Below are 15,932 nucleotides of genomic sequence, written 5' to 3' on the forward strand. Positions count from 1 at the left end.
ATAGCCTCTATCAGTGGGTAGCAATTAAGGGGTGTCAAGATCATTAATGCATAATTAATCATAATCTTTCTACTGCTGTATGTACTTAACAAACTAATACAGAAGCAGGGATCCATGTGCTCGATTTAACACTTCTGATAATAGAGGCCAGCAATAAACTTGCTCACTGCATACTGTTATTCTTCCTTGGAAGTAAATTCTGAGCTCAAACAATTAAAAATTGCCTTAAAATGTATTCCCATTAGAAATCACGCTAAGACTGACGAGACAAAAAAGGGAAATGCAGTGCTGGCTTTTGGGCTCTGGCCTGCAATAATTGCTTGCCTCGGAGTTGCTGATTGAAGTGCAAGGTAGGTATTTGAAAGGAAATACAGAACTTTTAATTTTTGCTCATGTTTGTGAGCAGTCCTGAGTTAGAAAATCACCAGGAAACTCGCTAAAAAGAAGTGATTTCTTAGCAAATGAATTGTTAATTATTGAGCTCCTGTGAATTCCTGTAATTTTAAAATCATGTTGGCAACGGATCAAAAGAACATGTGGTGCCACAGTGTTAGAGTATTTTTATTTATATCTGATTCACAATTGTCTCCATGGCAATGTGAGAGATGAAGGCAGAGGAAAGAAATGAGTTATCACATTATTAAATGACCCAGTGGAAAAAAAATTAAGACATGTTAAGGATTAATTTTACATTATAGAGCTGCCTAAGCAAGCCATTATCATTATAGTTAAGGATTTGTTAGCATTTCTATTATAAACGTGTTTTTGAAGTGTTTATTACTGTTCAAATTTGCATCAGGCTGCAACTTTGCATACAGGTTCTCTGAAAAATGAATTCTAATTTTAAAATGCACTGAGTAGACCAGTGTATTAATTTTAGAACATTTCAGTGCTCTGTGTCTTGTAGAGAATGATATTTCTCCACTCTAATAACTAAATAATGGCTTTTTCTCTTCAAAAAAAGAAACCCCAGCCCCTCAGTTGGAGAAGCAGCCTTTAGTGGTTTTTTAGTGGAATTCGGGGCAAAACTGTAGATGGCTTTGTAGAGGTTTAAACAGCCCAGCTCTTTGCAAATTGAACTGTTTCTGCTCTGCTTTTGTCAGAAATATTGTCAGTAGATGAATGACTAAAATGGAACCAAATAGCTAGTAAAAGTGAACATCTCTTAGAGGACAGAGGTTTTGTTTGTTTTCTGTGGGTGGTTATTTTTTTTTTTTGCCCCCTAGCAGAGGGGGGGGGGGGAATGCTTTTCATTACAGCACACATTTTATGCAAAATCCCCCTGTTCTTAGTAAATTGTTGCATAATGAGGGTAGCATTTTCAAGCTTGGCTAGCTGTGATTAGGAAGCTAAATGGGAGAGAAAAGCATCAATTTTTATTGTAAAGCAAAAGCATATTTGCATCTTTCGCCAACCAAGATGTCGGTTGTGAGGGCTGAGCAGGAAAAGGCCAGAGGTGCCATGCTTTCTCAGCAAGGGTGCTGTGGGCGGGAGCCCCAACATGTGCCTCTAATGGAGGGGAGACCTCCTCATCGACTGCAATTTTAGGTATTTTCAGCGGGGTCTGGGGAGCTTCAGATGCCCCAGAGACCTGGATGCAGCATCACAGTGCTGCAGGAGAGTGCTTCGGGTGTGCGTGCGACGTGGAAGTTGCCTGGAAGAAAGATAACAGTAAAAGTGGTGCCAGTGTTTAAAACAGAGGGGAAAGAAGAGTCAGGGCTTTATGGACCAGCCCATTTATCTTGGATTCCCAGAAAATCTGTGAGGCTCCGCAGGGCTGGCTCCTGTCCATCTCTGTTCAATATTTTCATTATCAATCTGGATAATGGAATGGAGAATGCGTTTGTTAAACTGACAGGTGATATAAAGTTGTTGGGAGGGACTGCAGATTCTTGGGGAAGAAGAACCAGGGCACTTAAAATAATCTGGACAGACTGAAATGGTGATCTGGAAAAAAGGATAAAAGGGCCAAGTGATAGCTTGGGGCAAAAATTGCTGCAGATGGCAAATAGCAGGCTAGGCAACACTTCAGGAAAAGGATCTGGGGTTACAGTGGGCTATCAGCAGGACAAAAATCAGCATCACATTATCATGTAATGATAAAAAGGCACTCTGCAGGGCTGTGTGCAGGGAGTACACGTGAAGTGATGCTGCTGCTCTAGCAGCCCTGGGGAGGGCTTGGCAGGATGCAGGGCACAGTGTGAGAGACTGTGATGCTGATGACCCGGCGGGGAGGGAGAGAAAACCTTCCAATCTTATTTGAAATCTCAAAGCAATTCAGGTAGGCTAGGTGGCTTGGTGTGAGAAGATGCTGGGAGGAGCACTGCTCTTCCTAGGAGGTGCACCGTATATTCCAGGACCACAGGAGCATTGAACCTTGCTTTGTATTTCCTCCAGAAGCTGTGGTGTCTGGCTGGGGTGTTTATGCAGAAGAAAGGGTCGGTAATACACAATTTTTTTTCAGCTTGCCCATTTTCTTGCAGGTGTCTCTCTTCTGAGCACTGACCTAACTTGACTCTTCTTAGCTTTCAAATTTAATTTTTAAAAAAAGTTATTAACAGGGTAGCAGCACTGAGCAGGACAGAGCTAGCTGAATTTCCTCTATGAAATGGTACTTTACTTGATTAAGTCCAATGACATCTTTGCATTCAGTTAACTAGCTCTCTGCAGGTGATAGAATAACTAATCAGAGTAAAAACATCAAATGAAATGAAATATAGACTGTAAACACCATTCTAATTAGTAGCTTTATGGGACTCTGTCAGTGAATGATCATGGAGCAGATTTCTTGTTTTCCGTCTTGAGAATATTTGGGGTATTAGTCATGGCTGAATGCCTGCTTGTGTCTTCCTATCTGGGATTTAGGGTATTTTAATCCTGGTTCTCTGTGCAGACCCTGTCTATTATGAAATGCTGAAAGCTGTCCTTGGCCTCACGCTGACCTCTGGTTTTGCCTTTGTATGAGTCAAATAAACTTGAAGAAGGTGGCCTGGGTTTGGTGCTATCACCACTATGAGAGTGGTTGAATGATTTGCTGCTTTAACTGAGGAGTCCTCTCCCAGTGGTTTGTTTGGGGCTGGGCTGGAGGTGCAGGTGGACAGAGGAAAGCACAGAGTTTGGGGTGCTGGGGATGTGTGTTCCAGCAGAACATGGGGCTGGGGTGAGCATGGCTGCATGGGGATTGTTCTCCATGGGTTAGGGCTGCTGGTGGGATTGCTGAACGTAAGTAAAGCAGCTTTTCTATGTATACTCCAGTATAAGGTATTGATGAGACATTGATATCCTCTTTTTATAGCTTTGGTCCAGGTTTTCAGCAAACACAACTGCTCTCATAGTTGTTGAGTAGAGCTGTGGGTGGTTCAAGCTTTGTCATGCCCAAAGCCTGGGCACAGGCTTTGCTTCGAGTGCTGGTTGTGAGGATACCCCTCCCTTTTTATTGCCTGCACTTCACTCCTTCATTCCCAACTCCCCTATGTTCTCCGTCTGCTGAACAGCACAGGGGGATGGGGAACTGGGGGTTGTGGCCAGTCCATAACAGCTCCTCTCTGCTGCTCCTTCCTCCTCACACCCTTCCCCTCATGGCCGCAGGGACTCTGCCTGGCACCCGCAGCACCTCCTCCAGCTCCCCCTAGGTGCTCACAGGGCTGTTTCTCACACATTTTTCCTCATTCTGTGCCAGTTTTGCCCTGCTGTAGCTGTGTTTTCCCCAAGGCCTGGCTGTGGGGCTGGGCTGGGCCCGGTGCTGGAACTGGCTGGAACCTTCCGGAACCATCTGTGTCCAGGTGGGGCAGCCCTGGCCTCTCCTCACACCTTCAGCCCCTGCAGTCCCTGCCAGCGCCAGGCCCGGGCACCCAGCACCAGGTTTTAATGGATTGGATTTTGAACACCATTATTTTTTTTTTTTTTTCTTCTTCTCTCTTTGGAGCCAGCTCAGCCCTGCTCCGTTTCTGGAGCCAGCAGCCTTCATCTTGGAAGTTCATCAAAGGTGATTTTTTTCCGTAATTAACTTTCCACCCTGGAAAAACAAACAGACTTTCTTGACTGCAGAATTACTGCCTGTTATGTAAGCGCAGGCTTTTTTTTAAAAAAAAAAATACCTAAACACTTCACATTTACATGTATTTGTGTATCTATATATATTTAGACAGAGAGGAACAGGTGGCTGTGGCTATGCTCTGCATTTGATAGCTAATGGCTCCTCAGCTGTAGGGGTATCACACCTCTGAGAAGGAAAGTGATGTAGCAAAGCCGGAGATCACCCTAATGATGTATTAAGACAACATATTGTGGTGGTGCCCAGGTACTGGGGCTGTGTCAGGATGGGGATATGGGAGGGGGGAGTGGGGGTGTTGGGATGGGCCTTCCCGGCCCAGCAGAAGGAGCTGCTGGGGCTGTGGTCTGCTCAGGGAAGAGACCTGGGGGGGCTGATTGCTGGAAAACTGGTAGAGCAGGGGGCTGGTGGTTTGTTATGGGTTTGTTTTTTTTTTTAAAGCCTTTCAGTAAGATGGAGAGGAGGAATGATTTCCATGACAACAATTCAATTAGGGAGAGAAATGAAGGCTCTTGGAGAGGAAATCTGAAGGGAAGGTGTCACTGCCGTGAACCTGGAAGGGGCTTGGGGGAGAGCAGGGGACCGAGTATGATCAAAACATTAAAACACAAAAGCCTTGATTATTGCTTGTGAATCAGCTCTCTCAAAAGGAAATAAATGATGGGAAGAGCCATGTGGAGTAAGTGGGTGGTGAGGAGATGGAGGGACGGCAGGGAGGAGGAGGAGGAGGGCAGACTCCTGCCCAGTGGTGCCAGGGTGTGGGAGGGCAGCGGGGATGAGAGGTGGCTGCACACCCCATGGACCTGCTTGGCTTCACCACTGCAATTTGTCCATACCTGTAAGTGAAACCATCTTCTTTGTGGTTCAATAGACATGGCAGGTCTGGGGTCCAGCTCTGGGCATTCAGGCTCCTTCTCTATTACTTTGCACACATGTGGTTACTGTTTTTTCAGGCTTTATCCTCTTGCCCTGAAATCTTATGTGTCCCAGCAGTCTGGGTGTCCCTGCAAGCTGCTCCCCAAGTCAGCCTCTATTTTCTTTTTTAGCTGATGTCCTGGAAGTCCAGCTCGTTTTAATGCTAACTAGAAATGGCCTGTCATCTCAAAATTACTTGGACCTTGATTATGATTATTATTCTTTTCAGATACTATGATTTTGGGCAATATGTGGACAGGGAGACTTGGTTCTGGCACTGACACTGATCTTGAAAAGTTTGCTTAGCCTTAAGAATCCCATCATAAGACAGTACTGATTAACAGATAACAAAACAAAAATGTGAATCACATCAAAACTAAACTTTGCAAGAATGATGCTCATTGAGGTATTTGAATTCTATGCAGCAAGAGCAGGCTCAAAAGGCACTTGGATGCATTTTCCTGCCGTAAACCAAACAGGTTGTCAACTTGAAAGGTACTTGGTTATTGCTGATAAAAGACGCGGCCAGTAAAAGGCAGGAAGATACACTGGGAATAAATAACCTAGTCTATAAACAATTGGTATTTGTTATATGTCTTTGTAATGCAGTGTTTTTGCAGACAAGTGTACTGAAATTGCAACTTATCAGATTAAAACAAACAAAAAAAAGTAAATAAATTCTGCTTGGGATGGGTGATATAGTGTTCTGCAGGGTAATCACTCTCCTCTGAAAGCGCCATGGGAGTGTGTGAGCATGAAGTATTGCTAAGTGCACAGCAGCCCTGAGCTGCTGAGGGACTGTGCTGGATCTGGCCAAGTTCCTGCAGTGTAACCCTGTGCCTGTGGGCACCAAGACCCTCCCCAGGGCTGTCTGCTACTGGGGCAGGACCCATACCGGCACAGGGACTAGGGCAGCAGCTACTGGTTTGAACTGGTGCTGGTGGGGTATAGGGCATACACAAAGCCTTCTTCACAGGGATGTGTTTGTGGCCATGTGTCTGTGATGTGGTGATGGAAGCGCTAATGGAGAATCAGGAGTCCCCTTGCTTTCAGTAAAGCCAGATATCAGCACTGCATATATCACTGTGCAGCCCTCGGCCACATCCTCCTGTTGGAGCAGTGACAACCCCTGGTGCTCCCATCCACAATGTGGTTGTACAGGGAACCTTAATTCTTGAATTTTTTTGGTTGTTGAATTATATAACTGTAAGGTTGTTTTGGGCTTTGGGGTTTTTTTGGTTGGTTTGTTTGTGGTGGAGTGTTTTTGTGTTTTCTGTTTTTTGTTTTTTGTTTTTTGTTTTTTTTTAATGTCACCTTGTTCGAAATAAGAATGTCACTTCAATTTAGGAACAAAAGGCGCCCTGTGATAAAGTCCTGGATTGATGTCAGGTTTTTTGGTGCAACATCTGTACATGATTGTGCCTGCCATTGATTTGCACTTTGGCATGATCCAGCAGTGTCTGAAGTGAATGCCAGAAGGAGAAGTCAGCGCATGGTTCTCCTTTTTTATTTTTAACTGATATTTACATACAAGGAGGATTTCACAGACCCCCCTGGCGGTGTAGCAACCTTGCAGAAAATAATCTGCTCTGTAGTGTGTGTTGTCTTTGGAGAGCTGCAGAGGAGCAATCAAGCCACATGTCCGTGTGGAGGGGCTGGTAAGCAGAAAAAAATATCTGTGTAGGCTCCTGCGTGTGGGGCATGAGGCTCTTGTCTTACTTACTTTAATTTCAAACCTTTTGGGGTAGAGTGAGGAGGAAAGAGGAGAACCAACTGATTCATGTTCAAAATGCTCTTCAATGGCAATAGAAAAAACAAGATTGTGTGATGGTGCATGAGGCATTGGGAGTGACTGATTAAGCACTTGGGCCAGTATATCCAGCTTTTTTATTTTATTTTATTTTTTCAAGAGATGATCTTGCTTCTGTTTTCTGAGCTCATTAGCTCCTGCTCTGTTGCTCTTCTGAGTTCAGTCCCAGGTCAAAAAGTCCCAAAAACCCTGGCAAGAGTGGAAAGCAGAAAGGCAAAACGCACTCGCACATTCCCAACGTACAGCTTAGCCATGTTTTTTCAAGTGGAGTTGTTAAAAAGTGGATATGCTTTAAAAACATACACAATACTGCAGCCTCAGTTTAATTGCTGGTTACAGATGCTGCTTTTGATCCAAGCTAAACTTCTGAGCCAAGCTGAAGTTCCTACAGAGAAGAGTTTGTGAAATTCTAAAGAGGAGGAAATCAGCATTAAAATAGCGTTTGTAGAGAATCTTAAGCAAAATGTGCACTTTTCAGTAAAGGCCTTTGCATCATAAATTAGCAACATCTGTCCTCCTATTCTATATGTTATTTCCTCTCCAAATCCCCTCCAGAATCTGCCATTTTTCAGAAGTATTCTTGGATACATTGAACCGTGGTTGAAGATGCTTCATAAAATATGCATAAGCACTTGTCACTTGGTTAATGCTTCTTAGTACTTGCCACTTTGCTGTATTTTAATAAATTACCCCTCTAAACATGACAGATATCCATGGTGAATAAGGGCTGGGTTTCTCAAGTGCTTGGTACCTACCATGGGTGGCAAAAAGCTGATAAATTAGTCCCCTCCTTTGTGGTGGTTGTGGACTGTTTTTCAGAGAGCCCTTAGCCCTTGCATCTGCCACCATTCTGGAAACCTGCCCAGATTTGTTCCCCTCCCTGGGGTGTGGCCAAGGATTCCCAAAAAATCTGGTAGCAAGGGCCAAATTTGACTTGCAGCTGTGTTAGTACCAAGTTCTGGGAGATACAGTTGGAGAGAGTTTGGGCCAAAAGCTCTGAAAGAACCAGATTTTAGAGGGATGACATAAGGTAGGATAACCTGTCATCTTCCCCACCACTGAGATGCTGCTTATGTCTCAAAGGGCAGATTAATTCTCTTGGTTGTTTCAGGTGCAGAGTGTGCTTGACTGCTCATAGAGAAATAGGGCTGGGAGGGAACACGAGGGGTCTTCTGGTCCATGTCTCTGTTCCAAGGAAAGCTCACCTCTACCTATGAAGTTCCTTGAAGATAACCTGTCCTTATGGTCTCCCAGTGATGGAGACCCTGTAGTGCTCCCAGGCAATCTGTTCCAGTGTTTCACTGTTCAGCAGATAATATTGAAGAATAAAGTCCAATCCTGGAAAGCTTCTAAGTGTGAATGAAAACATTTAAAAATCAATACTGTGCTTTACAAGGAGAAAATAGGTGTGCAGTGACACTGGAGAGAGATACCAGGCAGATTTAATGCCTGATCCAGAAGCCCTTACTCAAGCAGAAGTTTCATTTTATTCCTAAATTCTTTTATTTCTGCTTTACTGACTTAATGGCTACATGCATCCATTAGTGGCACATCCTGTGCTTTGTGCCACACTGAGGCCAGCTTTGGGCTGGACTGACTGGCATTTGGGCTATCTGTTATGAAACCACCAAAAAGTGTCCCCTGCTGTGAGTATCTGAGTGGAGTGGAAGCTGTCATCGTCTCAGGGGTGAGCAGGACAAGGGATTGCCTGTCTTCAGTCCCTGCAGGAATAAGAGTCTTTGCTGGTGACCCCTGAGTCCCTGTGTTTCCAGATAACCTCATATGTGGCCAGGCTTTGCTTGCATCTGATCTGCAGGTGGAAATAGCTTGGAGGTGTCTTTGTGCTTCCGTGATCCTCTGGCCCCACTGGACTAGTCAGGTGTGATCAGGAATTACATGGCAGAAGGGAGAAGCCAGCTCTGAGCTTCACTGAAAAACTGGGCTTTGCTTTTTGGAAAACGCATTGCAACTACTGTAAATCAAAGAAAAGAAGGCAGAAAACGTGAATGTGTGCTACACTAGTCTCTGAAAGGTCAGCTGGCTTGATGCGCATTAGTAACATGCATAAAAAATTAATGAGTCTCACTAATTGGGTTGTTGTGGTGGAATTTTATTAACAAGACACAATTGATTTTTAGTTTATGCTAAAAACATAATAAAGTGTAGTGAAAGCTGGTCTTCGCACATCTGTGGTTCTCATTGATAAAATGACAAGATCTGATGCTGGTGTGGGCTACGCTGCGGAGACGGCACGGGCAGAGTCCCAGAGCGGGGCATTGTGCAGGTCTGTGGTAGGGCAGGAATTCAGCCTTCACTGCCTCCGTTCCCCACCGCTGCTCCTACGGCCCCAGCACCCTGATGTTTGCCCCCATAGCAGGACTGTCAGGAGCCAAGACTTCCTGGGACTTAATTTCCTGCTGTTGTGGGATATCTTTATATTCAGAAGGTGAATATTGGCTTATTTGCTTTACAGGTTTTGTAACGGTTCTTGCTTTAGGAGAATTAACTACTTTGCATCTTTGTTGCAAGCTGTATATGCTGGAAACATTGTGATTAAACGTTCAGGAAAGAGTAAGATAAGGCTGTTGATCAGTTAAAATTGTATTTTTCCTTTTTACTCCTACACTTAGGAGAAGGAACGGATATTTTTGTTTTTATTACAATCTATCCAATTAACTGCATGAATAAATATACTGCATTTCTGAAAACTAATACTCCTGAAGAAAACTGCAAACATATTCTGTTTAAAATATGATAATCTCTTGTGAAGCCTGCGCTTATTTATGTTCAGACAACAGGCCTCTAAGACGCTAGCGTGATGGAGAAAACGGGGTGAGCTCTAGGGCTGTAAAGGTGTAAATAAATTGGTTGAGACAAAACCTACATGCAGCCCATGTCAGGGGTCCAGTTGAACATCTGCACCCTTCCTGATGCAAGGAGAGGAAACCTGGTAAATCCAGATGTGAGCCAAGAAGAAGAGGAAGAATGTCACCTCTTCTGGGCTGTCATCCATTCCCTTGCAGGTGCCTCCAGTTTCTGTGGACGTGTGCTGGGGAGCTTCCTGCTATGGGGACCTTGCATTCCTGGAAGGAGTTGCTTTAAATTTTATGCTTCCCCAACCGTGCTATAGATTCTCTCTGAGTGTGTTCAACAGCCCAGTGTCCTTGATGAGGATCTCTGTGCAACCTTGTGCCCTAGTCAGATGTGGTTATGTAAAAATTGGAGAAATGATGTGCAAGGCACATAGGGAAGCATTGTGGAGCCTGTATCTGCATTAATCCTTTATACAGTAATTTTTCTTCTCTGAAACTTACTTGAAACTTATTGAGAATTTGTTTGGTTGCAGACCAAGGAACCTTGATAGATGTCTAGAAGACAGGTGCGTTTTTCCTTGCTGAGTTTCAGAAAGATTTCTGCAGCATCCTTGTTCTTCAAAGCAGGTTGCTGACGAGCAGTCAAAGTGCCACATTATGACGGGTGGTCACTGCTGAGGTTAAACCGGAGTTTTGTTGTGGTCTTGCATTACCAGCTTTGATTGACAAGTTCCCCCTCTTGAGCTAATTCACCCTCCGTCTTCATGTTTCTGTCTTGCCCAGCCTTGAACTGAAGGCTTGAAGGGTGATATCAAAAGGGAGGTTCATTTATAGTCTGGTGCCTATAAATATTTGGCTCTAAGTTTCATCTAAAATTCAGTGGAGATGGTGAGGTTCAAAGGGTGCGTTTGAAAAGTAAGGGCTAGGATTTTTGCTTTTTATTAAGTAAGTCTTTATTTTCCTACTCTTTGTTTGCTTTTTCGAAGCTTGTAGCAGGCTTTTATAAGAATTCTTGAAAGTAGTTGCTCTCAGAAGGGACTCTTGGCAGATTTTGCAATCTGCTGGTGGATTTTTCCATGTCAGGCAACAAAAGATGCTGATCTGCACCCCACTGCACTACTCTGTTTGCAGTTCTTGCGAATTTTCTGCACGAGTAAGAGTGGCAGAGCATTTCTGGAAGATTGACCAGAAATAGATCTAGAATAGGCTGCCTTTGGGAGGCAATGCTTCCTGTTGATTAATTTAACATCCCACCTTGGTGATCCAAATGTACTTGGTGTTTATGAGATGCTGGGTGAGTAAAGATGGCAAAATAAGTTTTTTTGCCAACAAATGGATTTGCAAGGCAGGATGCATCCGGGGCTGTTATTCCACATCCAGCATTTTTATGTAAAGGCAGAAATGTCTGTGGCTCAGTACATAAGCATTATTTCTGTACTCTCAAAACAGGACAACTGAATCATTCAACTCCTTACCCTGAGATAAATGCAGAGATGAGACTGTCAGGTGGTGAGGGTACCTGCATCTCCTTGGTGGCTGCTTGGGGTGGGACTGTAGAAATGGGGGTCTTGGTGTGGCCTTCACTACCTGCTGTGTTTGGTGCTCTATTTTCTTGTCCCAAATTAGGTCTTTCTGTCTTACCTCTTTGCTGATACATCTGGCTGGCAGAGCAGTGGTATGGATCAGGTGGAGCTTGTGCTTCAGGGCTGAACACAGCATCGTCCCTGTGTACTACTGGGAGAAGGTGTCCTCTCCTTCTTTTGTTATTCCGTGCCTCATTTCTTACTCTAGATGAGATATGTGTTTGTTCCTCAAGTGGGAAGCAGGGAAGAGACTCAGACTTCTTTCCATCAGATCCAAGCCCATAAGAGTGGTAAAGTTTGCAGAGGACAGTCTATGTGCAACCTTGTGCCCTAGTCAGATGTGGTTATGTAAAAATTGGAGAAATGATGTGCAAGGCACATAGGGAAGCATTGTGGAGCCTGTATCTGCATTAATCCTTTATACAGTAATTTTTCTTCTCTGAAACTTACTTGAAACTTATTGAGAATTTGTTTGGTTGCAGACCAAGGAACCTTGATAGATGTCTAGAAGACAGGTGCGTTTTTCCTTGCTGAGTTTCAGAAAGATTTCTGCAGCATCCTTGTTCTTCAAAGCAGGTTGCTGACGAGCAGTCAAAGTGCCACATTATGACGGGTGGTCACTGCTGAGGTTAAACCGGAGTTTTGTTGTGGTCTTGCATTACCAGCTTTGATTGACAAGTTCCCCCTCTTGAGCTAATTCACCCTCCGTCTTCATGTTTCTGTCTTGCCCAGCCTTGAACTGAAGGCTTGAAGGGTGATATCAAAAGGGAGGTTCATTTATAGTCTGGTGCCTATAAATATTTGGCTCTAAGTTTCATCTAAAATTCAGTGGAGATGGTGAGGTTCAAAGGGTGCGTTTGAAAAGTAAGGGCTAGGATTTTTGCTTTTTATTAAGTAAGTCTTTATTTTCCTACTCTTTGTTTGCTTTTTCGAAGCTTGTAGCAGGCTTTTATAAGAATTCTTGAAAGTAGTTGCTCTCAGAAGGGACTCTTGGCAGATTTTGCAATCTGCTGGTGGATTTTTCCATGTCAGGCAACAAAAGATGCTGATCTGCACCCCACTGCACTACTCTGTTTGCAGTTCTTGCGAATTTTCTGCACGAGTAAGAGTGGCAGAGCATTTCTGGAAGATTGACCAGAAATAGATCTAGAATAGGCTGCCTTTGGGAGGCAATGCTTCCTGTTGATTAATTTAACATCCCACCTTGGTGATCCAAATGTACTTGGTGTTTATGAGATGCTGGGTGAGTAAAGATGGCAAAATAAGTTTTTTTGCCAACAAATGGATTTGCAAGGCAGGATGCATCCGGGGCTGTTATTCCACATCCAGCATTTTTATGTAAAGGCAGAAATGTCTGTGGCTCAGTACATAAGCATTATTTCTGTACTCTCAAAACAGGACAACTGAATCATTCAACTCCTTACCCTGAGATAAATGCAGAGATGAGACTGTCAGGTGGTGAGGGTACCTGCATCTCCTTGGTGGCTGCTTGGGGTGGGACTGTAGAAATGGGGGTCTTGGTGTGGCCTTCACTACCTGCTGTGTTTGGTGCTCTATTTTCTTGTCCCAAATTAGGTCTTTCTGTCTTACCTCTTTGCTGATACATCTGGCTGGCAGAGCAGTGGTATGGATCAGGTGGAGCTTGTGCTTCAGGGCTGAACACAGCATCGTCCCTGTGTACTACTGGGAGAAGGTGTCCTCTCCTTCTTTTGTTATTCCGTGCCTCATTTCTTACTCTAGATGAGATATGTGTTTGTTCCTCAAGTGGGAAGCAGGGAAGAGACTCAGACTTCTTTCCATCAGATCCAAGCCCATAAGAGTGGTAAAGTTTGCAGAGGACAGTCTCCACCCAATTGGCATGATGTTTGTCATCATTCAGATGTTGATTTTTATGGTCAGGCAGACATGAGGCTGGCAGATAAATATGCTGCCTGGGAAGTTATCTAAATAAATTTTCCAGATCAAGGCACTGTGCAGGAGCAGAACCAAGAATAATTAATCTCAGAGTGCCTGGAAGAAGCAGCTGTTCTCCCAAAGCAGGGGGAGAAGGATAGGTGGGAAGGGAGGTGAGGATAGTCCCAGGTAAACTGGTGCAAATAGTGCTGAAGACTGGTGGTGTCTGAGGAGCTTTAGCCTTCTGGGGAGGACACTGTGCTGGTAGGACCTCTGAGGCAGGGAAGCCTTTCTCCCTGCCTGACCCAGGTGGGCTAAGGGCAAAACATCTTCATCTCTCTGAGGAGGGAAAAGCTTCAAAGTAGCTTTTAGCTTTATGGACCAATGATTGATTGATTGATTTTTAAATGGAAATAGTAGGTTTTCAATCTTTGTATAGTCAAGCTTTATTCCTGCTGCTTCCACTTTGCTCACTGCTCTTCCTGTCGCTTTCTCCTAGACTTGTGCCCTCTGCTTTTCCTTGGGACTGTTTTCCATGCCTACTGCCATCTCTTTTCTCCCTGTGCTGATTCACAAGCCCAAGCCTGTCAGCCTTGCAGAGTGTATGAGCTCAGGCTCTGTGTTGTGCCTCTCCTGCTATTGGCACGTTCCCCCTAGAAAAGCATCCTGCTGCAGCTGGGCACTATGGCCTCAGTCTTCATCCTGTGGGCGTCTAAAAGGAGTGGGTGCTTTCCTTGGCATCCAAGACAAGCCCACCCAATTAGCAGAAGTGGGAAGCATGTTCATTTCCTTTAGTGTCAGTGGAGGCTGTAGGTATTCAGGTCCTTTTGAGAGCAAGCAAATTTTAAATGTGTGCAAAAGTATTGGATTTAATTTGGGTTTAAGTACTGGCATTTGAAATTTCTGGTCTTTCTGCCTTGTGTTTGTCAGTAGAAATAAATACAGCTAGAAACTTGGGTGAGACCAGTTTCCCACCAAGCTTGGGGGCATCTGGCTTTATGGATACCAGCCTCCTGGTATGGCCCATGGCAGTCACTGGAGGCTCATTAATTCTGAGAACTAATCTTGAACCTAATCCTAGACTAATATTTGACTGCATCCCTTCAAAGATTCAACATCTAGCATTGCATGAGTAGATTCCTGGCAGTTCCTTCTGATATAAATCTGTAATGCTGATGTTACGAATGAGCTCTGATCCAAAGTGCTTACTCTGCAGGTGAGAGTCTTGGCTCATAAATTCATTAATTGTCAAATCATTATCAAAATCAATATTTGTCTACCATGTTTTGCATATTTATTTACTTTAACAGTTGTTCCAGGTTTACAGTTGCGATCCATTGTGGGTGTTGTCTATATAAGTCCACATACTACAACAAGGCTCCTTTCCCAGCTCTGAAGGAAAATATAGGACCAATTTTAATGACGATGTACAATTGTACCGACATGTCCCAAAGCCTGGGGAAACCTGTCCGTTAAAAATTAATGGAGTAGGAAGTCCTGGCATAAAGTAAAGCCTTGAGTGAAATTCCGTGGCTTCATGGACTGTTAATTCTTTATTAGGTTTTCCTAAGACTGAGATAAAAGGCATTTTATCTTTTTTAAGGTTTGCATTAACATGTCATTGAGTTTTATAGATACATTGATCTTCATTTGGCTAATCCAGAAAGGGTAATAGAAATGTGTGTTTTATACTAGAGCAAAGATAACTCCATAACAGTTCAGATTTTTTTGTTATTTTTATTTATTAAGTTTTCTTAACTTAAAGAACTGTGGTCAGTGTCCAGAGTTGTGAAATTCAGCTCACTGTATATTTTTATTGGCTATCCTGTCTAAGTTTCTCTCTTTCCTTTTTCTTGATGTTTTTTTAACTGCCTTTACTTTCTAGCTAATTTGGCAGTAAGGTTGATGTGTCTCCACTGAAAAGTAGCAAAGAGGTTTGGCAGTATTTTTTTATAAATACTGTCTCTGTCTGTGATGGATTCTTGGCTTTCTTGGCTATCTGACAGGTTTTCTTTTTTTTAAAGTGTATTCCAGTTTGAGATGGAGCAATGAAGTGTGTCTTTGGATTCAGAGAAAGGACCTGAATCTGACTGATGTCAACTGTTTTTTTTTGCTGCTGCTGCGCATGAGCAAAGATTAAGTGCTGGGGTCTGCAAATTTCCAGAAAAAATATACCATAGGAGGTAGCTGGGAGAAGAGAGGCAGGACACGGGAAGATAATGGCAATTCTTATCCCCTTACCCTAACAGTGAAATCTTGGCTTGGTAGAAGTTGGCGGGACTTTGGCAAGTCAGGGATTCACCTCTGCTCTTTGGGTCAGCAGCCCTCAGTGTTTGTTATTGCCTTGCACAGTTTGTGAGGCTGCTTCTTCCTGTGGGGGTGTTTAATTGCATCTGTCTTCAAGAGAAACGAATCATCCTCACCAGAGTCACTATATGCATTTAGTAAGGAAGCCTCTATGGAGCAAACTTCATTAATAGCTGTTGTTATTAATGAAGATTGTGCAGTGGTTGGTGTATTAGTTCTATGTTATGAAGGTGTGTGAAAGGGGAACAAAATGACAAATGATTTTTTGGCTTCTCTGTGTTGAAACTGTACATCCTTTCTTGAGTTCTGCATGTGCATAAAGTAGGACCAGGGTGAAAAAAAGAGGGTGGATATGAATCTCTGCAGTTGAAGAGAGCTGAACCCCGGGTTGGATGCTTGTTCCCAGCCTTGTCAGATCTCGGCACCTTGACAAATGGTGGACAAATCAAGCACTGGATTAAGTCCCCTGTACAACACTATGTGTCAATGACCTTCCCTGCTTGTTAGCTCTGCAGTGGGAAATCTTCCCTTCCTCTGCATTGGATGGACTGCAAGGACAA

The 15,932-nt window shown here is 43.7% G+C and overlaps 1 protein-coding gene across 1 annotated transcript in view; it reads left to right on the forward strand.

Moving 5' to 3' along the window:
- Window positions 1-3,867: 3,867 nt before the first annotated feature.
- TMEM132B (transmembrane protein 132B) overlaps window positions 3,868-15,932 on the forward strand; it is a 213,272-nt gene continuing 201,207 nt past the window's right edge. The window contains exon 1 of the mRNA XM_014961024.1: window positions 3,868-3,985. Within this exon, the coding sequence (XP_014816510.1) occupies window positions 3,868-3,985 (118 nt within the window). The remainder of the gene's footprint in view (window positions 3,986-15,932) is intronic.

This window comes from Calidris pugnax, unplaced genomic scaffold (genome assembly GCF_001431845.1).
Source record: "Calidris pugnax isolate Ruff unplaced genomic scaffold, ASM143184v1 scaffold32, whole genome shotgun sequence".
Classification (NCBI taxonomy): domain Eukaryota; kingdom Metazoa; phylum Chordata; class Aves; order Charadriiformes; family Scolopacidae; genus Calidris; species Calidris pugnax.